The sequence below is a fragment of the Manihot esculenta genome, chromosome 11 (genome assembly GCF_001659605.2).
Source record: "Manihot esculenta cultivar AM560-2 chromosome 11, M.esculenta_v8, whole genome shotgun sequence".
NCBI lineage: Eukaryota > Viridiplantae > Streptophyta > Magnoliopsida > Malpighiales > Euphorbiaceae > Manihot > Manihot esculenta.
Genome location: NC_035171.2, coordinates 5,982,827 through 6,006,986, shown reverse-complemented (window position 1 = coordinate 6,006,986; position 24,160 = coordinate 5,982,827). Strand labels below are relative to the sequence as shown.

Below are 24,160 nucleotides of genomic sequence, written 5' to 3'. Positions count from 1 at the left end.
GGCAGCCGAAAGGCCTGCCTCCCCAGCCATGTTCGGCGGCCGAAAGTTTCTTCGGCTGCCGAACCTGGTTTCTGCCAAAGGGCAGAAACTTGGCTCCTCAAGCACATTTGTCTCCCAAAACTTCCAATCATGCATTTAGCTCAACCAAAACATGCAAATATACATACATTGGCTCCTAGGGGCTTCAAACTAACTTAAACCCCAACTACAACACACAACAACAACACAAATCCAACATACATTGCTCAAAACATAACATTAACTCAAAAACCTAACTATGAGCTAAACATGCATTCTACCCCATAGATCTTGCATAAAACTTACTTTAAACATGAAATGAGCTTAAGATCGGCTCTTACCTCTTGAAGATCGAGAGAGAGACGTCCTAAACTCGGAGGTGGGAGATTTTGAGTTCTTGAACCTCAAAGCTCCAAAACTTGCTTTAAACTCGAAAATATTCAAAACAACGTAAAAACTTGTGAAAATCTTGAAAGATTTGATGGAAAGAACTCAAGGATGGTGAGGAATGGCAGAAGGGCTCACCTTGGCCGAAAATGGGGAGAAAGCTCGCCCATTTCGGCTAAGGGGCTCTTTTATAGTGGCTGGCCAGGCCACATTCGGGAGCCGAACGTGCCCCCGCATGCATGCCATGTTCGGCGGCCGAACTTGAGGTTCGGCGGCCGAACCTGGGCTTCCCTCACTTATGCTTTCGGGGGCCTAAGGCTCACCCGAAAAGCATGCATGTTCGGCGGCCGAACTTTGAGTTTCGGCGGCCGAACCTGAGTTTCCTCCAAGGATGTTTTTTATTCAAAAACTCAATTCCTCTTTACTTAAAATCATCAAAAACATTAAAACATTTTATGAAAATATGTTTCTACCCTACTAGAGGCTTCCGACATCCGAGATTCCACCGGACGGTAGGAATTCCGATACCGGAGTCTAGCCGGGTATTACATTCTCCCCCCCTTAAGAACATTCGTCCCCGAATGTTCCTCAACTAGCACATAGCAAGGCATATACAACATAACATACACATAAAACACATGAAACATACAAGAACTGACCTTAGAAAAGATAAGGGTATTGCTGGAGCATGGACTCCCGTGTCTCCCAAGTGCATTCTTCCAAATTGTGGTGGTTCCAAAGGACTTTCACCATCGGGATTTTCTTGTTTCTCAGCTTTCTGATCTGGGTGTCTATGATCCGCACTGGCTGCTCAACATAGGTGAGATCCTCTTGGATCTCCACATCAGGCTCACTAAGAACCTTGCCCGGATCTGACACAAATTTCCTCAACGTTGAAACATGGAAAACCGGATGGATTCTTGCCATTGAAGCAGGCAAATCTAGCTTGTACGACACATTCCCAATCTTCTGCAAGACTTCAAAGGGTCCGATGTATCGTGGGGCTAGTTTACCTTTCTTCCCAAAGCGAACCACTCCTTTCATTGGAGACACTTTGAGCAATACCAGATCCCCCTCCTGAAATTCTACCTGTCTTCTGCGAATGTCTGCATAACTCTTCTGTCTGCTTGCAGCAGTCTTGATTCTCTCTTTGATTATGGGTACCACCCTGCTGGTGATCTCTACTAGCTCAGGCCCTGCCAAGGCCTTCTCTCCAACTTCCTCCCAGCAAACAGGTGACCTGCACTTCCTTCCGTACAAAGCTTCATATGGAGCCATCTCGATGCTAGCATGATGGCTGTTATTGTAGGCAAACTCCACCAAAGGTAGATGCTGCCTCCAAGAACCGCCAAAGTCCAGCACACACATTCTAAGCATATCCTCGATAGTCTGGATGGTCCTTTCTGACTGTCCGTCAGTCTGGGGGTGGAAGGCAGTGCTAAAATCCAACCTAGTACCCATGGCATTCTGCAGACTCCGCCAAAACCTGGAGGTGAACTGGGGCCCTCTATCTGACACTATCGAAACAGGAACCCCATGCAGCCTGACGATCTCATCTACATATACCTGCGCCAACTTGTCCACAGAGTAGCCACTCCTGACAGGAATGAAGTGAGCAGATTTGGTGAGTCTATCCACAATCACCCATATGGAGTCCACTCTGTTGGACGTCGCCGGTAACCCCACTACGAAGTCCATAGCTATATTCTCCCATTTCCACTCTGGAATAGGTAGCGGGTTAAGCATTCCAACCGGCTTCTGATGTTCCAGCTTCACCCTTTGACACACTTCGCAGGTTGACACAAACTGTGCCACTTCTTTCTTCATCGCTGGCCACCAATAAACTTTCTTCAAATCTTGATACATCTTGGTGGCTCCGGGGTGAACGCTGTATCTTGCATTATGAGCCTCTCTCATAATGTCTCCTTTTAGCCCTATGTCATCTGGTACACACAATCGACTCCCATAGCGGAGGATCCCCTTACTGTCAAATCTGAACTCGCTGTCCTTGCCTGACTGAACAGTCCTAGCAATCTTCACTAACTCTGGGTCCTCATGCTGTTTCTGAGCCACCTGCTCCAGAAACACAGGTGTCACTCTCATCTGGGCCACTAAAGCACCTGTACCAGACAACTCCATCTGTAGACCTTCATCAATGAGCTTGTAAAACTCCTTCACCACTGGTCTCCTCTTTGCCGTGATGTGGGATAGACTGCCTAGTGACTTCCGGCTTAGGGCGTCTGCCACGACATTCGCCTTACCCGGATGATACTGAATCTTGCAATCATAGTCACTTAGCAGCTCTACCCACCTTCTCTGTCTCAAGTTCAAATCTCTTTGACTCAGGATGTACTGCAGGCTCTTATGATCTGTAAAGATCTCACATTTTACCCCATAGAGGTAGTGCCTCCACATCTTGAGTGCAAAGATTACTGCTGCCATCTCTAGGTCATGAGTGGGGTAATTCAACTCGTGCTTCTTTAGCTGTCTAGAAGCATAAGCGATCACCCTCTCATTCTGCCTTAGTACACAACCCAGTCCCACACGGGACGCATCACAAAAGACTGTAAAGTCCTCATCACCAGATGGCAGAGCTAACACTGGTGCTGAAGTCAACCTCTTCTTAAGCTCTTCAAAACTCTCTTCGCACTGGTCGGTCCACAGAAACTTCTTATTCTTCTTGGTTAGTCTGGTCAGAGGAGCTGCTATTTTTGAGAAGTCCTGAACGAACCTCCTGCAGTAACCTGCCAAACCCAAGAAACTCCTGATCTCCGTCACTGAAGTGGGTCTAGGCCAGTTAGCTACAGTTTCTGTCTTCTTGGGGTCCACCTCAATCCCATTCTCTGACACTACATGCCCCAAGAACGAAATGCTCCTCAGCCAGAACTCACATTTAGAGAACTTGGCATACAAGCCATGTTCCCTCAAGGTTTGCAAGACCAACCGCAGATGATGGGCATGCTCCTCTGCATTCCTGGAATACACTAAGATATCATCTATGAAGACAATAACGAAGTGATCCAGGTATTGACTAAACACTCTGTTCATGAGATCCATGAATGCTGCAGGGGCGTTGGTTAACCCAAACGGCATTACAAGGAACTCAAAATGCCCATATCTGGTCCTGAAAGCTGTCTTTGGCACATCATCTTCTCTGATCCTCAACTGATGGTACCCCGATCTCAGATCTATTTTGGAGAAACAACCTGCTCCAGCTAGCTGGTCAAATAGATAGTCGATCCTTGGCAATGGGTACTTATTCTTGGTAGTGACTTTGTTCAACTGCCTGTAGTCGATACAAAGTCTAAGGGATCCATCCTTCTTTCTGACAAACAAGACTGGTGCACCCTAAGGTGAGGTGCTCGATCGAATGAAGCCCTTTTCTACCAACTCTTGCAACTGTTCCTTCAATTCTTTCAACTCGGCTGGAGCCATCCTGTAGGGAGGGATAGAGATCGGTCGGGTTCCAGGCATCAATTCTATCTCGAACTCTATCTCCCTAGCAGGTGGTAAACCTGGCAGCTCGTCTGGGAAGACGTCTAGAAACTCTCTAACCACTGGCACCGAGGCGGGCTCTCTAACCTGACTGCTAAGCTCTCTCACATGAGCCAAATACCCCTGACATCCCTTCCTAAGCAACCTACGAGCCTGAAGAGCTGATATCAGACCTCTAGGTGTACCCCTCCTGTCTCCCCTGAAGACAACCTCTGATCCATCCTAACCTCTGAACCTGACTACCTTGTCCCTGCAGTCCAAGGTAGCACCATGGGTAGATAACCAGTCCATCCCTAGAATGACGTCAAAATCTGTCAAATCTAGAACCACCAGGTCGGCGGACAAGCATCTTCCCTCAACAAACACAGGACTACACTGGCAGACTGACTCTGCCACTGATGGATCACACTTGGGTCCACTGACCCAGAGAGGACACTCTAACTCAGAGATCATCAACCCCAACCTCTGGACGGCTCTCGGAGCAATAAAAGAATGAGATGCACCAGGGTCCATCAAGGCATACACATCTGAACAACCAATGACTAAGTTACCTGCCACCACGGTGTTAGATGCATCTGCCTCCTGCTAAGTCATTGTGAAGATCCGTGCTGGAGCTGATGGACCTTCACCTCTGAAACCCGCTGAAGAAGAGGCTGCCCCTCTCCCTCTGCCTCTGCCACTGGCCTGAGTCATGGCTGGAGCTGCTGGCTGAGCCACACTACCAGAAGCTGTCTGCTGAGACTGTGTTCCAAAAGCTGCCCTAGGACACTCCCGAGCCATGTGTCCCTCTTGCCCGCATCTGAAGCAGGCTGCTGTCCCAGCCCGACAAACTCCCCTGTGTAGCCTACCACACTTTGCACAAACTGCATTATCCGCGCCAGAGCTTGAGCCACTCCCTAGTCCCAGACTAGACTTGACCTTGTTCCAAAACTTGTTCTTCTTGGGCTTCCTAGTGGTGTTACTCCACTTTTTGCTACCTGAAGCTGCTGCACTAAAAGAAGAAGAGCTTGGGGTCTGGGGACCAGAAGGCTGTGCCACTGACTGCCTAACTGTTCCCTGAACGATGGCACTGGCCTCCATTTTCCGGGCCATATCCACTATGGCGTGGAAGCTCTCCCTATCTGCTGACTGGATCAAGGAGGAATATCTAGAGTGGAGTTTCATGATATACCTCCTTGATCTTTTTTAATCCGTGTCAAGGTTTTGCCCTGCAAATGGCAACAGCTCCAAGAATCTGTCTGTGAACTCCTCTACACCCATCTCATCAGTCTGCCTCAATTGCTCAAACTCTATCATCTTCAGCTCCCTTGAACTATCTAGGAAAGCCCATCCTGCAAACTCGTTTGCAAACTCCTCCCAAGACATGCTGTCTACTCTGGGGTTCACATAATTCTTGAACCACTCTCGTGCCTTCTTACACTTAAGAGTGAACCCAGCCATCTGAATGGCTCTACTGTCATCAGCCCCAATCTCATCCGTGATCACCTTAACCCTTTCCAGATACACAAATGGGTCATCCTCTTTTTCATACTGGGGAGCACCTAACTTCATGTAGTCGGTCATCTTGACCTTGCTCCCACTGGCTGAGCTAGGTCTAGAAGGTTGAGCAACTGGGGCTGCTGGTTCTGTAGGTGGTGGAGGTGGGGCAACATTTTCTAAGGTAGGATTTGCTGGATTTGGATAGTAAGGTGGAGGTGGATACATTGGGTATTGTGAATATGGTGGGTAGTAGGGTGGGTATGGCATTTGTGTGGGGTAAGGGGTGAAGCTAGGGTAATCCGATGTACCTCCCATCGAATACCCGGGATTTTGTGAGAAGTGTGGGTAGTGGGGTGGCTGAACAAATCCCGAGGCCTGAGTGCCTCCTTGGAATTCTCCCATTCCCTCTTCTGACATGCTAACTTCCAGACTGCCATCCCTTCTCTGCTCTACATCCATATCATCCCCCATGTCCTCTGACGCTCCTCCCTGAACTGTTCCTCTGACTGATCTGCTTCTACCCAGATCTAAAGACCTTCTAGGGTCTCTTACTGTTCTGTCCCTGTTGGACCAGCTTGACATTGCCCTAGGCAATGTAGGAGGACGGGCGCTCATGCCCTCATCCTCAGGTGGCACTCCAGTCAATCGTGCAGATCGACGAGTTCCCCTCATCCTGTTTTCTGAAAGGCAGCACATAACAAGCAAACATTAGCATCATATGGTTCATGTGGGCACACATGAACCCTCATCACATACATCACATATCATTAATGCGCATGCATATAATCATGGCATTTCACATCATCATGCAAGACAGGACTCCACATCCTATCCTAGTGGACATGATCTTCTTATTGTGCTTGACCTTCTATAACATCTATGAGCCCGACACTCTAGGTCCGACCATATGAACCTAGGGCTCTGATACCATTCTGTAACGACCCGAAAATCGGACCGCTACCGGCGCTAGGATCCAGATCGGCTTAAGGCGCCGGGACCCGTAGCAAGCCTGACATGTAACCTGTAAACCTGTTTAATCCCATACATGATCAACAATCATACATAAAAATTAAAACTTTTCTTTCATTCATTCCTCATACACCAAACTCAACCTGTGCATGCACTAAAACATAATCTTACTCATAAACTTGACCCCTCTGTGGGATCTCATCAATGCCCCAATGGGCGATATACATGTGTTGAGTTGGCTACCATCTATATCATAAAACATCTAAGATCATGTATTTAAAAGGGATAACAACATCCATAGGGTCAAGCACAACTTCTAATCCTCATTATCATTATACATAACATAACTATTCAACTTTACATTATCTTACAATTTATCATGTCCACTTTCTAACTATTACAAGCATAAGACTTTACTCTTCTTGACTTCTCTGTCTAGCCCGTACCTGCAATCCTGGGGGATTAGGGAGAAGGGGTGAGCTACTAGAGCCCAGTGAGCAGAATAATAGAAAACAACATTTAAAATCTCATGCCATCATGTAATGCAACACATCACAACAAATCACATCTCGGATGGTATTGTCACCAATAGTCCTCTACATTCCAAAGTGCCGGGACGTAGAATGGGTACAACCGGTCTTTCTCTTAACATAACATATCATGCATACCAATGTGCCAGGGACGTAGAATGAGTACAACCTGGACTTTCTCTTACATAGTGCCAGGGACGTAGAATGGGTACAACCTGGACTTCCATACCATATCATGCCGTAGCATCATCATACCTTATGAGGACTAAAGGATCATTCAATAACCAATCCACATCAACATCATAAATGCAATGCAACATATTCATAATTTCTAATGCAAACAACCTAATTCATCACATGGCATTCATGATGCATGAACATGATCAACTGTATAATTCATTTGTTTTAAAAACATAAAGTTTATTCTACTCACCTCTAGCTGAAGCTTTACTGACTTAGAAGCAGTTGAACTCACTGCTGGGGTCCTCGGTTCCTTGGGTCCGAACCTACACAGGTGGACTCAAATGAGGGACCAAACAACTAGAACATAACTCTAAAAATATCCCCCAAAAACCCCCTAAAACACCTCAAAACAATCATGCAAAAACATGCAAAGGAAGGCAAAACAGGGCAGGTTCGGTGGCACCTTCGGCGGCCGAAAGTCCCTCCAGAGCCGAAACCCAGGCAGGTTCGGCGGCACCTTCGGCGGCCGAAAGTCCCAGACAGAGATGAAAGTCTCTTTTCGGGGGCAACTTCGGCAGCCGAAAGGCCTGCCTCCCCAGCCATGTTCGGCGGCCGAAAGTTCCTTCGGCTGCCGAACCTGGTTTCTGCCAAAGGGCAGAAACTTGGCTCCTCAAGCACATTTGCCTCCCAAAACTTCCAATCATGCATTTAGCTCAACCAAAACATGCAAATATACATACATTGGCTCCTAGGGGCTTCAAACTAACTTAAACCCCAACTACAACACACAACAACAACACAAATCCAACATACATTGCTCAAAACATAACATTAACTCAAAAACCTAACTATGAGCTAAACATGCATTCTACCCCATAGATCTTGCATAAAACTTACTTTAAACATGAAATGAGCTTAAGATTGGCTCTTACCTCTTGAAGATCGAGAGAGAGACGTCCTAAACTCGGAGGTGGGAGATTTTGAGTTCTTGAACCTCAAAGCTCCAAAACTTGCTTTAAACTCGAAAATCTTCAAAACAACATAAAAACTTGTGAAAATCTTGAAAGATTTGAAGGAAAGAACTCAAGGATGGTGAGGAATGGCAGAAGGGCTCACCTTGGCCGAAAATGGGGAGAAAGCTCGCCCATTTCGGCTAAGGGGCTCTTTTATAGTAGCTGGTCAGGCCACATTCGGGAGCCGAACGTGCCCCCGCATGCATGCCATGTTCGGCGGCCGAACTTGAGGTTCGGCGGCCGAACCTGGGCTTCCCTCACTTATGCTTTCGGGGGCCTAAGGCTCACCCAAAAAGCATGCATGTTCGGTGGCCGAAGTTTGAGTTTCGGCGGCCGAACCTGAGTTTCCTCCAAGGATGTTTTTTATTCAAAAACTCAATTCTTCTTTACTTAAAATCATCAAAAATATTAAAAGATTTTATGAAAACATGTTTCTACCCTACTAGAGGCTTCCGACATCCGAGATTCCACCGGACGGTAGAAATTTCGATACCGGAGTCTAGCCGGGTATTACACATTGTATGCAAATGGAATGTCTATCATAGCAAACTTTGCATACAACTCTCGCCTATACTTTTCATCTCCGAGTACCGGGGAAGGTTGAGGGTGCCCAGCACTGCCACGGTTTTATATCCTAACCTACTAAAGAGTAGAAGACCCTAACGAGGCTATTTTTATCCAAGTCTAACTTGTTAAAAACATTTAGAATAAGAAGGTTAACAAAACTATCTGTATCCACCAGTACCCTCCTTATCTCATACTGATTTAGGAGGATCTTAACGACCAGCGGATCGTTTTGAAAGAATTCCGTCGCCTTGTATGCGGTCTTACCTCTTACTTGGTCCATGGTTCTTGATGGACAAATAGGACATCCTCTGCTACTCGTATATTTTTTCCTTTACCCTTGTTAGGTCCTCTAGCGATAACATGTACAATTTCAGTCATTTTCAAAAACAGAAATAAAAGTTCCTCCTTTGGAGAGAAAAAGAAAACAAGATCCTATAATAATCAGAGAGAATTTAATAGATTTCCTAACAACGGAACCAAATAATGTTGATGAGATTAAGCTGATGATGTGGCCGGAATGATACTTTATTGTGATTGGTGAAAACCTGCAAGAAAGAAAATGTGAGATAGTGGTGGGTGCCCACGGCAGCCACTTTGATGTTGAAGATCAAGTCGGTACTTTGAAGAATAGAGAGAATATAATAGATGACTCAAAGTTTTAGTAATATCAAAGATAGCGTACATTTGTCTCTATAATCATTTCCCTTTTATATTGTAAAAAAATGGAGATAAATATAATATTTCCTAAAAATCCAATGCTAATGTGGCCAACTGTTTGATAAGGGACATCGCCAACTAATATATTGATGATCTCGCGATTACAGGTGAAATGGGAATGTACCTGATAATAGTAACTCTATGTCATGACTCGGCTTATCAGAAGAGGGCGAGTCTTGTAGATAAATTGAGTATTAAAGTATTTGGATATCTTTTTTCTTGAATTATATCATTTTTCTCTCTTATCAGGTGCTTGTCACGTGATTCTTATTTTTGTAATACCCGGCTAGACTCCGGTATCGGAATTCCTACCGTCCGGTGGAATCTCGGATGTCGGAGACCTCTAGAAGGGTAGAGTCATGTTTTTATGAAATGTTTTTATGTCTTAAATGATTTTAAGTGTGAATTAAATGAGTTTTTACATGAAAATAGCTTTGGAGGAAAACCCAGGTTCGGCCGCCGAAAGTCAGGTTCGGCCGCCGAACATGCATGCGTTTTGGAGGCACGTTAGGCCCCCGAAAGCATGAGTGAGGGAAGTCAAGGTTCGGCCGCCGAACCTCATGTTCGGCCGCCGAACATTTGCATGGATGCGGAGGCACATTCGGCCCCCGAACGTGGCCTGGCCAGCCACATATAAAAGGGTCCCTTTGGTCCGCACGGGCGAACTTTTTCTCTCCCATTGTCGGCCAAGGTGAGTCTCCGTCGCTCCTCCCTCAATCTTGAGTGTTTTCCCTAGATCTTTCATGGTTTTCACGAGTTTTAACTTCTATTTTGAAGATTTGTGAGCAAAGAGCAAGTTTTGGGTGCTTGGAGGTTCAAGGAGCTCAATCTCTTCATCTCCAAGCTAGGATCGTCTTCCCTCTCATTTCTTCAAGAGGTAAGCTCGGATCCACCCTTATTATGTGTTCTAAATGAGTTTTATGCAAGATCTAAGGGTAGAAATGCATGCTAGGGTATATGTTGAGTTATGGGTATATATTGATGTTTTGAACAATGTGTGTTGTTTGAGTATGTTTGAAGTGTTGTAGATGGGGTATATGTTTGTTTGAGGCCCCTAGGAACTTGTATGCATGCTTTGGTTGAAAAATATGCATGTTTGGAAGGTTTGGAGGCGAAATGTGCTAAGGGAGCCAAGTTTCTGCCCTTTGGCAGAAACCAGGTTCGGCAGCCGAAGGTACTTTCGGCCGCCGAACATGGCTGGGGAGGCAGGCCTTTCGGCTGCCGAAGTTGCCCCCGAAAAGAGACTTTCGTCTCTGTCTGGGACTTTCGGCCGCCGAAGGTGCCGCCGAACCTGCCTGAGTTTCGTCTCTGTCCAGGACTTTCGGCCGCCGAAGGTGCCGCCGAAAGTGCCTTGTTCAGCCATTTCATGCATATTTTCTGTGATATTTTCAGGATGTTTTAGGGGGTTTTTTGGGGAATACTTTAGAGCTATGTTCAGGTATGTTTGGTCCCTCATTTGAGTCCACCTGTGTAGGTTCGGACCCGAGGAACCGAGGACCCCAGCAGTGAGTTCAGCTGCGGTGTTGTCAGAGTCAGCCAGAGGTGAGTGGAACTAAACTAAATCTCTTAAATTAAATGTTTTATCATGTTTCATGCATCATGATTATGCAATAGGATGATTGCATTAGTTTTCACGAATATGCCGCATTGCATAAATTGTTGTTGATGTGGGTGAATGTTGGATGACCCAATTAGTCCAAGACAGGAAGACCAGGCCCCATGCTACAGGCCTGGCACAGAGTAAGCAAGTCCAGGCCCCAGTCTACAGGCCTGGCACAGAGTAAGGTACGGTTATGGGACTTGAAGACCAGGAGCCAGAGGAGGCCCTGGGAAAATGGTAAGTAATGTATGTTCTAACAGGAAAGACCAGGACCCCATTCTACAGGCCTGGCACAGAGTTAACTTGGACTAATTGGTGACGAGTTCACCCAACCCTTATGTGAATTGTTTGTGTTATGATGCATTCCATTTGAGCATAGTGTTAATGTGTTTTACTAGCTCTACTCACTGGGCTTTTAGCTCACCCCTCTCCCTTTTCCCCCAGGCTTACAGGTACAGGATATAGTGCGGGAGTCCGGATAGAATAAAGAAGTCATGCTTATGTAATAGCTAGCAATGGACATGATCAAATTGTAATGTAAAAGTACAATGTAATTATGTAACGAGTTTTATGGATGTTAGTATGTGCTTGACCATAGATTGTTGTATCCCTTTTATGCATGATCTTAGAGATATTGTTAATGTTTATGCAAACCAACTCAACAGATGTATGTTACCCATTGAGGGCACAGATGAGGTCCCACAGAGGGATCAAAGTTATGTTAATGTTATGCACAGGTTGAGTTTGGTTGATGTTCAAAGGAAAGAAAAGTTTTAAATTTTTATGCATATTGTTGATCATGTATGGGATTATACAGGTTTACAGGTTTTATGTCAGGCTTGCTACGGGTCCCGGCGGCCTTAAGTCGACCCGGATCCTAGCGCCGGTAGCGGTCCGATTTTCGGGTCGTTACAGAATGGTATCAGAGCCCTAGGTTCATATGGTCGGACCTAGAGTGTCGGGCTCATAGAGGTTATAGAAGGTCAAGCACAATAGGAAAAGATCATGTCCACTAGGATAGGATGTGGAGTCCTGTCTTGCATGATGATGTGAAATGCCATGATTTTATGCATGTGCATTAATGATATGCTATGATATGTGATGTATGTGATGAGGGTTCATGTGTGCCCACATGAACCATATAATGCTAATGTTTATGTGTTGCGTACTGTTTTTCAGAAAACAGGATGAGAGGAACCCGTCGATCAGCAAGATTGACTGGAGTACCACCTGAGGATGAGGGCATGAGCGCCCGTCCTCCAGCATTGCCTAGGGCAATGTCTAGCAGGTCCAACAGGGACAGAGTAGCAAGAGACCCTAGAAGGTCTTTGGATCTGGGTAGAAGCAGATCAGTCAGAGGACAGTTCAGGGAGGAGCGTCAGCGGATATGGGGAAGATATGGACGTAGAACAGAGGAGGGATGGCAGTTTGGGAGTCAATATGTCAGAAGAAGGAGTGGGAGAGTCCCAAGGAGGCACTCAGGCCTCGGGATTTGTATAGCCACCTCACTACCCACATTTCTCACAACATCCCGGGTATTCGATGGGAGGTACATCGGATTACCCTAGTTTCACCCCTTATCCCACACAGATGCCATACCCACCATACTACCCACCATACTCACAGTATCCAATGTATCCACCTCCACCCTACTATCCAAATCCAGCAAACCCTACCTCAGAAAATGTTCCACCACCTGCAGAACCAGCAGCCCCAGTTGCTCAACCTCATAGACCTAGCTCAGCCAGTGGGAGCAAGGTTAAGATGACAGACTATATGAAGCTGGGTGCTCCCCAGTTTGAGACAGGTGATGATCCGTTCGTGTACTTAGAGCGGGTCAAGGCAATTACAGATGAGATAGGGGCAGATGACAGTAGAGCCATTCAGATGGCCGGGTTCACGCTTAAGTGCAAGAAGGCACGGGAGTGGTACAAGAATTATGTGAACCCGAGAGTGGACAACATGACTTGGGAAGAGTTTGCAAACGAGTTTGCAGGATGGGCTTTCCCTGATAGTTCAAGGGAATTGAAGATGATAGAATTCGAACAGTTGAGGCAAACTGATGACATGAGTGTAGACGAATATACTGACAGGTTTATGGAGTTGCTGCCATTTGCAGGGCAAGACCTTAGCACAGACCAGAAGAAGTCGAGGAGGTATATCATGAAACTCCATCCCAGGTATTCCTCCTTGGTACAGTCAGCAGATAGAGAGAGTTTTCATGCCATAGTAGACATGGCTAGGAGAATGGAGGCTAGTGCCATCATTCAGGGGACAGTTAAGCAGACAGTGGCACAAGCTTCTGGTTCTAAAACTCCGGGTGGGGGAAAGCTAGATCCCTCTACCTTGAGTGCAGCAACTTCAGGCAGTAAGAGATGGGGTAAACCCAAGGGTAAGAAGAACAAGTTCTGGAGTAAAGTCAAGTCCAGTCTGGGATTTGGGAGTGGCTCAAGCTCTGGTGCGGATAATGCAGTATGTGCGAGGTGTGGTAGGCCACACAAGGGAGTATGTCGGTTTGGGACAAACACCTGCTTCAGATGTGGTCAGGAGGGGCATATAGCTCGAGATTGTCCAAGAGCGGCCCCGATGGCTCAGTCCCAGCAGACAGCTTCAGGCAGTGTAGCGCAGCCAGCAGCTCCAGCCATGACTCAGGCCAGTGGCAGAGGCAGAGGGAGAGGAGCAGCCTCTTCTTCAGCGGGTTTCAGAGGTGAAGGTCCATCAGCCCCAGCACGGATCTTCACAATGACACAGCAAGAGGCAGACGCATCCAACACCGTGGTGGCAGGTAATCTCGTCATAGGTTGTTCGGATGTTTATGCGTTGATGGACCCTGGTGCATCTCATTCATTTATTGCTCCGAGAGCCGTCCAGAGGTTGGGGTTGATGATCTCTGGGTTAGAGTGTCCTCTCTGGGTCAGTGGACCCAAGTGTGATCCATCAGTGGCAGAGTCAGTCTGTCAGTGTAGTCCAGTTTTTGTTGAGGGGAGATGCATGTCCGCCGACCTTGTGGTTCTAGATTTGACAGACTTTGACGTCATTCTAGGGATGGACTGGTTATCTACCCATGGTGCTACCTTGGACTGCAGGGACAAGGTAGTCAGGTTCAGAGGTCAGGATGGATCAGAGGTTGTCTTCAGAGGAGATAGGAGGGGTACACCTAGAGGTATGATCTCAGCTCTTCAGGCTCGTAGGTTGCTTAGGAAGGGATGTCAGGGGTATTTGGCTCATGTGAGAGAGCTAAATAGTCAAGTTAGAGAGCCTGCCTCAGTGCCAGTGGTTAGAGAGTTCTTAGATGTGTTCCCAGACGAACTGCCAGGTTTACCACCTGCTAGGGAGATAGAGTTCGAGATTGAATTGATGCCTGGAACCAGACCGATCTCTATCCCTCCCTACAGGATGGCGCCCGCAGAATTGAAAGAGTTGAAGGAGCAGTTACAGGAGCTGGTAGACAAGGGCTTCATCCGACCGAGTACCTCACCCTGGGGTGCTCCAGTGCTGTTTGTGAAAAAGAAGGATGGATCTCTTAGACTTTGTATCGACTACAGGCAGTTGGACAAAGTCACTACCAAGAACAAGTACCCATTGCCAAGGATCGACGATCTATTCGACCAGCTAGCAGGAGCGGGTTGTTTCTCCAAAATAGATCTGAGATCGGGGTACCATCAGTTGAGGATCAGGGAAGAGGACGTACCAAAGACAGCTTTCAGGACCAGATATGGGCATTTTGAGTTCCTTGTGATGCCGTTCGGGTTAACTAACGCCCCTGCAGCATTCATGGATCTCATGAACAGAGTGTTTAGCCAGTACTTGGATCACTTCGTTATTGTCTTCATAGATGATATCTTAGTGTATTCCAGGAATGCAGAGGAGCATGCCCATCATCTGCGGTTGGTTCTACAGACCTTGAGGGAACATGGCTTGTATGCCAAGTTCTCTAAATGTGAGTTCTGGCTGAGGAGCATTTCGTTCTTGGGGCATGTAGTGTCAGAGAATGGTATAGAGGTAGACCCCAAGAAGACAGAAACTGTGGCTAACTGGCCTAGACCCACTTCAGTGACAGAGATCAGGAGTTTCTTGGGTTTGGCAGGTTACTACAGGAGGTTCGTTCAGGACTTCTCAAAAATTGCAGCTCCTCTGACCAGACTAACCAGGAAGAATCAGAAATTTCTGTGGACCGACCAGTGCGAGGAGAGTTTTGAAGAGCTCAAGAAGAGGTTGACTTCAGCACCAGTTTTAGCTCTGCCATCTAGTGGAGAGGACTTTACAGTCTTTTGTGATGCGTCCCGTGTGGGACTGGGTTGTGTGCTTATGCAGAGTGAGAGGGTGATTGCTTATGCTTCTAGGCAGCCAAAGAAGCATGAGTTGAATTACCCCACGCATGACCTTGAGATGGCAGCAGTAATCTTTGCACTCAAGATGTGGAGGCACTACCTCTATGGGGTAAAATGTGAGATCTTCACAGATCATAAAAGCCTGCAGTACATCCTGAGTCAAAGAGATTTGAATGTGAGACAGAGGAGATGGGTAGAGTTGCTGAGTGACTATGATTGCAAGATTCAGTATCATCCGGGTAAGGCGAATGTCGTGGCAGACGCCCTAAGCCGGAAGTCACTAGGCAGTCTATCCCACATCACGGCAGAGAGGAGACCGGTGGTGAAGGAGTTTTACAAGCTCATTGAGGAAGGTCTACAGTTGGAGTTGTCTAGTACAGGTGCCTTGGTTGCTCAGATGAAAGTGACACCCGTGTTTCTGGAGCAGGTGGCTCAGAAACAACATGAGGACCCAGAGTTAGTGAAGATTGCCAGGACTGTTCAGTCAGGCAAGGACAGTGAGTTCAGATTTGACAATAGGGGGATCCTCCGCTATGGGAGTCGATTATGTGTACCAGATGACATTGGGCTAAAAGGAGACATTATGAGAGAGGCTCATAATGCAAGATACAGCATTCACCCTGAAGCCACCAAAATGTATCAGGATCTGAAGAAAGTTTATTGGTGGCCAGCTATGAAGAGAGAAGTGGCACAGTTTGTGTCAGCCTGCGAAGTATGTCAGAGGGTGAAGCTGGAACATCAGAAGCCGGCTGGAATGCTTAACCCGCTATCTATTCCAGAGTGGAAATGGGAGAATATAGCTATGGACTTCGTAGTGGGGTTACCGGCGACGTCCAACAGATTGGACTCCATATGGGTGATTGTGGACAGACTCATCAAATCTGCTCACTTTATCCCTGTCAGGAGTGGCTATTCTGTGGACAAGTTGGCGCAGGTGTACGTTGATGAGATAGTCAGACTGCATGGGGTTCCTGTTTCCATAGTGTCAGATAGAGGGCCCCAGTTCACCTCCAGGTTTTGGCGGAGTCTACAGGATGCCATGGGTACCAGGTTGGATTTCAGTACTGCCTTCCATCCACAGACGGACGGACAGTCAGAGAGGACCATCTAGACCATAGAAGATATGCTGAGAATGTGTGTGCTGGACTTTGGCGGTTCTTGGAGGCAGCATCTACCTTTGGTGGAGTTCGCCTACAATAACAGCCATCATGCTAGCATCGGGATGGCTCCATATGAAGCTTTATATGGAAGGAAGTGCAGATCACCTGTTTGCTGGGAAGAGGTAGGAGAGAGGTCCTTAGCAGGACCCGAGCTTGTAGAGATCACCAGCAGGGTGGTGCCCATGATCAGAGAAAGAATCAAGACAGCTGCAAGCAGACAGAAGAGTTATGCAGACATCCGCATAAGACTAGTAGAGTTTCAAGAGGGGGATCTGGTATTGCTTAAGGTGTCTCCAATGAAAGGAGTGGTTCGGTTCGGGAAGAAGGGTAAGCTGGCTCCGCGGTACATCGGACCCTTTGAAGTCTTGCAAAAGATTGGGAATGTATCGTACAAGCTGGACTTACCTGCTTCTATGGCAAGAATCCATCCGGTTTTCCATGTTTCTATGTTGAGAAAATTCGTGTCAGATCCGGGCAAGGTTCTTAGTGAGCCTGATGTAGAGATCCAAGAGGATCTAACCTATGTTGAGCAGCCAGTACGGATCTTAGACACCCAGATCAGAAAGCTAAGGAACAAGGAAATCCCAATGGTGAAAGTTCTTTGGAACCACCACAATATTGAGGAGTGTACCTGGGAGACACGGGAGTCCATGCTCCAACAGTATCCCCATCTCTTTTAGAGGTTAGTATCTATGTGTTTATGTGTTTAGTATGTATGTACTAGTTGAGGAACATTCGGGGACGAATGTTCTTAAGGGGGGGAGAATGTAATACCCGGCTAGACTCCGGTATCGGAATTCCTACCGTCCGGTGGAATCTCGGATGTCGGAGACCTCTAGAAGGGTAGAGTCATGTTTTTATGAAATGTTTTTATGTCTTAAATGATTTTAAGTGTGAATTAAATGAGTTTTTACATGAAAATAGCTTTGGAGGAAAACCCAGGTTCGGCCGCCGAAAGTCAGGTTCGGCCGCCGAACATGCATGCGTTTTGGAGGCACGTTAGGCCCCCGAAAGCATGAGTGAGGGAAGTCAAGGTTCGGCCGCCGAACCTCATGTTCGGTCGCCGAACATTTGCATGGATGCGGAGGCACATTCGGCCCCCGAACGTGGCCTGGCCAGCCACATATAAAAGGGTCCCTTTGGTCCGCACGGGCGAACTTTTTCTCTCCCATTGTCGGCCAAGGTGAGTCTCCGTCGCTCCTCCCTCAATCTTGAGTGTTTTCCCTAGATCTTTCATGGTTTTCACGAGTTTTAACTTCTATTTTGAAGATTTGTGAGCAAAGAGCAAGTTTTGGGTGCTTGGAGGTTCAAGGAGCTCAATCTCTTCATCTCCAAGCTAGGATCGTCTTCCCTCTCATTTCTTCAAGAGGTAAGCTCGGATCCACCCTTATTATGTGTTCTAAATGAGTTTTATGCAAGATCTAAGGGTAGAAATGCATGCTAGGGTATATGTTGAGTTATGGGTATATATTGATGTTTTGAACAATGTGTGTTGTTTGAGTATGTTTGAAGTGTTGTAGATGGGGTATATGTTTGTTTGAGGCCCCTAGGAACTTGTATGCATGCTTTGGTTGAAAAATATGCATGTTTGGAAGGTTTGGAGGCGAAATGTGCTAAGGGAGCCAAGTTTCTGCCCTTTGGCAGAAACCAGGTTCGGCAGCCGAAGGTACTTTCGGCCGCCGAACATGGCTGGGGAGGCAGGCCTTTCGGCTGCCGAAGTTGCCCCCGAAAAGAGACTTTCGTCTCTGTCTGGGACTTTCGGCCGCCGAAGGTGCCGCCGAACCTGCCTGAGTTTCGTCTCTGTCCAGGACTTTCGGCCGCCGAAGGTGCCGCCGAAAGTGCCTTGTTCAGCCATTTCATGCATATTTTCTGTGATATTTTCAGGATGTTTTAGGGGGTTTTTTGGGGAATACTTTAGAGCTATGTTCAGGTATGTTTGGTCCCTCATTTGAGTCCACCTGTGTAGGTTCGGACCCGAGGAACCGAGGACCCCAGCAGTGAGTTCAGCTGCGGTGTTGTCAGAGTCAGCCAGAGGTGAGTGGAACTAAACTAAATCTCTTAAATTAAATGTTTTATCATGTTTCATGCATCATGATTATGCAATAGGATGATTGCATTAGTTTTCACGAATATGCCGCATTGCATAAATTGTTGTTGATGTGGGTGAATGTTGGATGACCCAATTAGTCCAAGACAGGAAGACCAGGCCCCATGCTACAGGCCTGGCACAGAGTAAGCAAGTCCAGGCCCCAGTCTACAGGCCTGGCACAGAGTAAGGTACGGTTATGGGACTTGAAGACCAGGAGCCAGAGGAGGCCCTGGGAAAATGGTAAGTAATGTATGTTCTAACAGGAAAGACCAGGACCCCATTCTACAGGCCTGGCACAGAGTTAACTTGGACTAATTGGTGACGAGTTCACCCAACCCTTATGTGAATTGTTTGTGTTATGATGCATTCCATTTGAGCATAGTGTTAATGTGTTTTACTAGCTCTACTCACTGGGCTTTTAGCTCACCCCTCTCCCTTTTCCCCCAGGCTTACAGGTACAGGATATAGTGCGGGAGTCCGGATAGAATAAAGAAGTCATGCTTATGTAATAGCTAGCAATGGACATGATCAAATTGTAATGTAAAAGTACAATGTAATTATGTAACGAGTTTTATGGATGTTAGTATGTGCTTGACCATAGATTGTTGTATCCCTTTTATGCATGATCTTAGAGATATTGTTAATGTTTATGCAAACCAACTCAACAGATGTATGTTACCCATTGAGGGCACAGATGGGGTCCCACAGAGGGATCAAAGTTATGTTAATGTTATGCACAGGTTGAGTTTGGTTGATGTTCAAAGGAAAGAAAAGTTTTAAATTTTTATGCATATTGTTGATCATGTATGGGATTATACAGGTTTACAGGTTTTATGTCAGGCTTGCTACGGGTCCCGGCGGCCTTAAGTCGACCCGGATCCTAGCGCCGGTAGCGGTCCGATTTTCGGGTCGTTACAATTTTATAGTGACAACTCATAATTTATTTTTGACGAATGCCACATAACATCATTATTATTATAGATAATATTATATATATTATTTATTTTTATATATTTTATCTTAACATATATTATAAATAATAAATCCATTATAATGATGTGACTTATTCTATCGGTAAATTCATAAACGACACTTAACAAGTAGCCAATGTTCACGAGTTAACAGTGCTGTTCAAGAAAAAAAATTCACGAGTTAACAGTGACATTTCCCAAAAAAAAATAAAATAAGCGATCCAAATTTTAATACAAGAAAATTTGAAAGCTACTATTAAAAATTTAATAGATTTATATATATATATATATATTAATGGATTGCAATCTATTGTCCATCAATTAATTTTAATTAAATTACCCACAGATTTTCCATATAATTAAAATCTCAATTATTTTTATTTGTTTCAAACCAATTATTTAATGCTTTATAATAAATAATTTTATCCATAAAATCCTTGGTATATAGTTATTCTCACTTAATTTTTAAAATAATAAAATTTTTATGTATGGATGACATGTGTATCCTATTTGTCAAACAAGTTCTAAAAAAACAGTATATTTATTCATATTAATGTTGAATTCTTCAAGATAGATTGCATTGTATGCACATATTCTATTGATAAAATATAAAACCACAGGCTAGCTAGGGCCAAATTCAGTCAAATCCACTTATCCAAATTTTAATATGGCAACCTTATTGGACTTTTGAAACTGTCCCTAATGTAATAGTATCACTTGTGAGATTATATAAGGCTGTAGAGTTTCATTGTTTGTTTACCAAGAAAACAATTGAACTAGCTAGCTATAGTAAGATATCAGACAAAAAAAAATATGGGTTCTCTATCATCACCTCCTAAGATTCCTGTCGTAGATTTTTCCCAAGAAAATTTGAAGCCTGGAACAAGCTCCTGGGTCTCAACTTGCAAGGAAGTCATGCAGGCACTAGAGGAATATGGCTGCTTTGAGGCAGTTTACGATAAAGTTCCTCTTGAATTTCACAAAGCTTTCTTTGAGAAATTGGAAGAACTTTATGATCTTCCTCTCGAGACCAAAAGGAGAAATGTTTCTAATATTCCTTATCATGGGTATGTTGGAAATCAACCTTTTATCCCTGCTGTTTATCAAGGCATGGGCATCAATAATGCTGCCACCCTAGAAGGAACTCAAGCCTTCACCAACTCCATTTGGCCTGAAGGAAACGAGGATTTCTGGTATAGTTTTATCGAATTTTTCTTAGTTTCGACTGAGGCTCTAACTTTTATAGACTTTCTCACTTCAATTTATTTCTTTGGTTAGCAAAACTGCTCTGGAATACTCAAAACTGATAGCAGAGTTAGAGCAAACGGTGATGAAAATGGTGTTTGAGAGCTATGGAGCAAAGCAGACGCATGAGTCCCATCAAGAATCAATTACTTACTTGTTTCGTTTGATGAAATATAGACTACCTGAGAAGAATGAAGATGATCTGGGAGTTGGTATCCATACAGACAAATGCTTCGTAGCTGCGTTACATCAAAATGAAGTCAGTGGTTTGGAGGTGAAGACAAAAGATGGTCAATGGATTCTCTATGAACCATCTTCACCTTCATCCTTCATCGTTAATGCAGGAGATGCACTCATGGTATGCATATAAAAGTTTTACCTTTTTTTGGTATAAATCATTCTATGCTCGAAGATTAATTCGAACAAAAGTCATTTAGTTCTGACTTTTATTCAAAAAAAGAGATTCGTGTCATTTCATCTCACCTCTGTAAAATAATTTTTTTTTTTAAAGTGTATATATTTTCTAATTTTTATTTTTTTGTGGGGCAGGCATGGAGCAACGACAGAATTCATGCTCCTCTCCACCGAGTGGTGATGAGAGGAAGCAAAGAAAAAGCAAGGTACTCAGTTGGAATATTTTCTTTCCATAAAGGCGTAGTCCAAGTTCCAGAAGAGCTGATTGATGAGCAGCATCCTCTACGCTATAAACCATTTAATAACTTTGACATGCTGCGTTACTACAACACTGAAGAGGGTCGGGCACAAGAGAATACTGTTAAAGCTTACTGTGGAATTTAAGCTGAAGACTTCTCTTTCCTCTTTCAATTATCCATGTGAAATTCCGTCAACCTCAACAATAAAATTTCCCATCTGATCAGCTCGTGTTGAAAAAAAATATATAGTTGTGTTTAAATAATTGAGAAATAAAAATGGTGCCGGCTCACCATGTTATGTTTTAATATTGTATATCTTTTAATTATGAGTACGTGATTCTTGTTTAATCTATATTGACGTGAATTCATATTATAAAATAATTATGAAATTTATATAAAATTTTATATATTTATATATATAAATTTATATATATTAATTGAGTTAAGTTTCTGTTTATATAATAATTTTTTATTAATTATTAATGAAGTTTTCATTATGACTTATTTATGAGCCATATCATGTGTGAGAACTTCTAGAAATGTCTTAAAAAGATAATCTATGATTAAAATTAGAAATTAATCCGTATTTAAAATTTATTTACCAATTACTCCTTCCATTCCTTTAAGTGCCCATTTTATTAATTTCATTAGAATTAATGTAATGATTAGAATAAATAGATTTCTCCAACTCAGACCTAAAACCAGGCACTCCACAATGGGAATCGGTGAAATCCCAAGTTCAGAAAGTCGTCCAAGAATTCGGTTGCTTCCAGGCATCATTCAGAAAAATTTCTCAAAAGCTCCAAACGGAGATGTTTGAGTCAGTTGAAGAGCTTTTTCAGCTCCCATTATGGACAAAAATGCTAAATGTTTCAAGAAAACGCTTCCATGGCTATATTGGGCAACTTCCTTCTGTGCCCCTATATGAAAGCATCGGCATTGAAGATCGTACCATGCTTGAAAAGGTCGAGAGCTTGACCAATGTCCTGTGGCCACAAGGAAATCCAAATTTCAGGTTTGTTGACTAACTCTTCTTCAGATATTATGAATAATAAAAAAAAATTACATCTTGCTCAAGAAATCTTGTTTTGGCAGCAAAATGGTACGTTCCTTCTCAAAGCTAGTAGCAGAGTTGGAAAGTATCGTAAGGAAGATGATCTTGGAGAGCTTGGGTATGGAAAAGTACATAGATGAACACATGAACTCAACAGCCTATCTTCTCAGGATCTTAAATTATGAAGGGCCACAAACTACTGAGTCAAAGCCTGGGATACTGCTCATACAGATAAGATACACTGACCATATTGCACCAAAATCAGGTCAATGGGTTAGAAGTACGAACAAAAGATGGTGAGCTATCAATTTACATGGAACATTTAGTGAAAACCTTTTCTTTTTGTGCAGGCATGGACGAATCGCCGGCTGCATGTTCCATGTCATCGTGTGATGATGAGTGAAAAAGAGACAAGGTACTCTATTGGACTCTTTACAAGCACCACTTGGTAAAAGCACCAGAGGAGTTGGTAGATGAAGAGCATCCGTTGCTTTATAAGCCATTTGATTACCTAGAGTTTCTTAAGTTTGGTTCGCAGCCGGTGCTAATAAACTAATAAATAAGGTAAATTAAATATTTAATCATGTTTAAAGATATTAATTTTAATAATAAATTATCACACTGGTAATGAAAATTAAATAAGATATATAATTAATTAAATTAAATCCCAGCTACATCAAAATTCTGTAGATATAAATTTAATTAGTTCAATATAATAGAGAATTTAAAACCTAATTTAATTGTAAAAGATATATTAAGTCCATCCAAACAATAAATCTAAATAAATCAAAATATGTTAAGAACTTCAATCTCTTATGTGTTGTGTGGCTCTATGTATGGCAAGTTTTCTACTGGACAGGCCCAAACACATGGCCACCTTGAGCATGTTTTCAATTGAGAAATACAACCCTATTTAGAAATAGCAACCCCTAGGAAATTTTTATATTTTGAATTGGATCTAAATAGTTATAATTAAATTTGAAATGAATTTAAATTTTAAACAGATTTAAATTTAAAAATAATATTCATGAATTCATATTGGATTCAAATTTTATTTGTAGGAAATCCGTTTATATAAATAATTAATTTAATATAAATATATATATATATTTAATAATATTTAAAATATTTTTTATATATTTTTATTTAAAATTAAAATTAAATATTTTCTAAAAATATTAATTTTTTAAATAAAAATTATTAATTAAAAATATTTTTATATAAATTATTAATTAAAATATATATAATTAAAGGACTTAAATTTTATTTGAGTAATAATAATTAAATTAAAAATAAATTTAAATAATTTATATTAATTTTTAATTAAAAATAAATAATTTAATTTTCGTATTACCCTACTTATTTTCATCTCTAGCCCTATCCTTCTAAAATACTCCCGAGGAAACAAGACATGTGCCATGTTGTTCACCGTCCTAGGTGATTCTCTTCCTTATCTCACTTAAAATGTTCATATTTAATATTAAATTCGGTTTTAAAAAAACATACTCAAATATCATAAAAATAATAAATAAAAAAAAATCTTAATAAACTAATAACAAATTCTTGCGTATCACATAAATTTGTTAACTTATTTTATTTCACGAAAGTTAATAAAATAAGATATTCATTATATACTTTTGTTTATCCATAAGATATTAACTAGATTGGCCTGTCTGTTAACAAGCTGAAAAGGGCAACC

The 24,160-nt window shown here is 43.4% G+C and overlaps 1 protein-coding gene and 1 pseudogene across 1 annotated transcript; both read left to right on the top strand.

Annotated features, from left to right (window-relative positions):
- Window positions 1-20,255: 20,255 nt before the first annotated feature.
- On the top strand, window positions 20,256-21,759 carry LOC110626998 (probable 2-oxoglutarate-dependent dioxygenase AOP1). Its single transcript, XM_021773213.2, has 3 exons — window positions 20,256-20,702; window positions 20,788-21,112; window positions 21,304-21,759. Exons 1-3 carry the CDS (start codon window positions 20,323-20,325, stop codon window positions 21,550-21,552), a joined length of 954 nt encoding a protein of 317 aa, XP_021628905.1. The 5' UTR covers window positions 20,256-20,322; the 3' UTR covers window positions 21,553-21,759.
- LOC110626735 lies at window positions 21,733-23,017 on the top strand (annotated as a pseudogene).
- Window positions 23,018-24,160: the final 1,143 nt, after the last annotated feature.

Bases quoted from the DNA above. Each gene is read 5' to 3' on its own strand.
- LOC110626998 (XM_021773213.2), top strand. From the start codon at position 20,323: ATGGGTTCTCTATCATCACCTCCTAAGATTCCTGTCGTAGATTTTTCC. The intron at 20,703-20,787 runs GTATAGTTTTAT...TTCTTTGGTTAG, and splicing joins GAAGGAAACGAGGATTTCTG to CAAAACTGCTCTGGAATACT. The intron at 21,113-21,303 runs GTATGCATATAA...TTTGTGGGGCAG, and splicing joins ATGCAGGAGATGCACTCATG to GCATGGAGCAACGACAGAAT.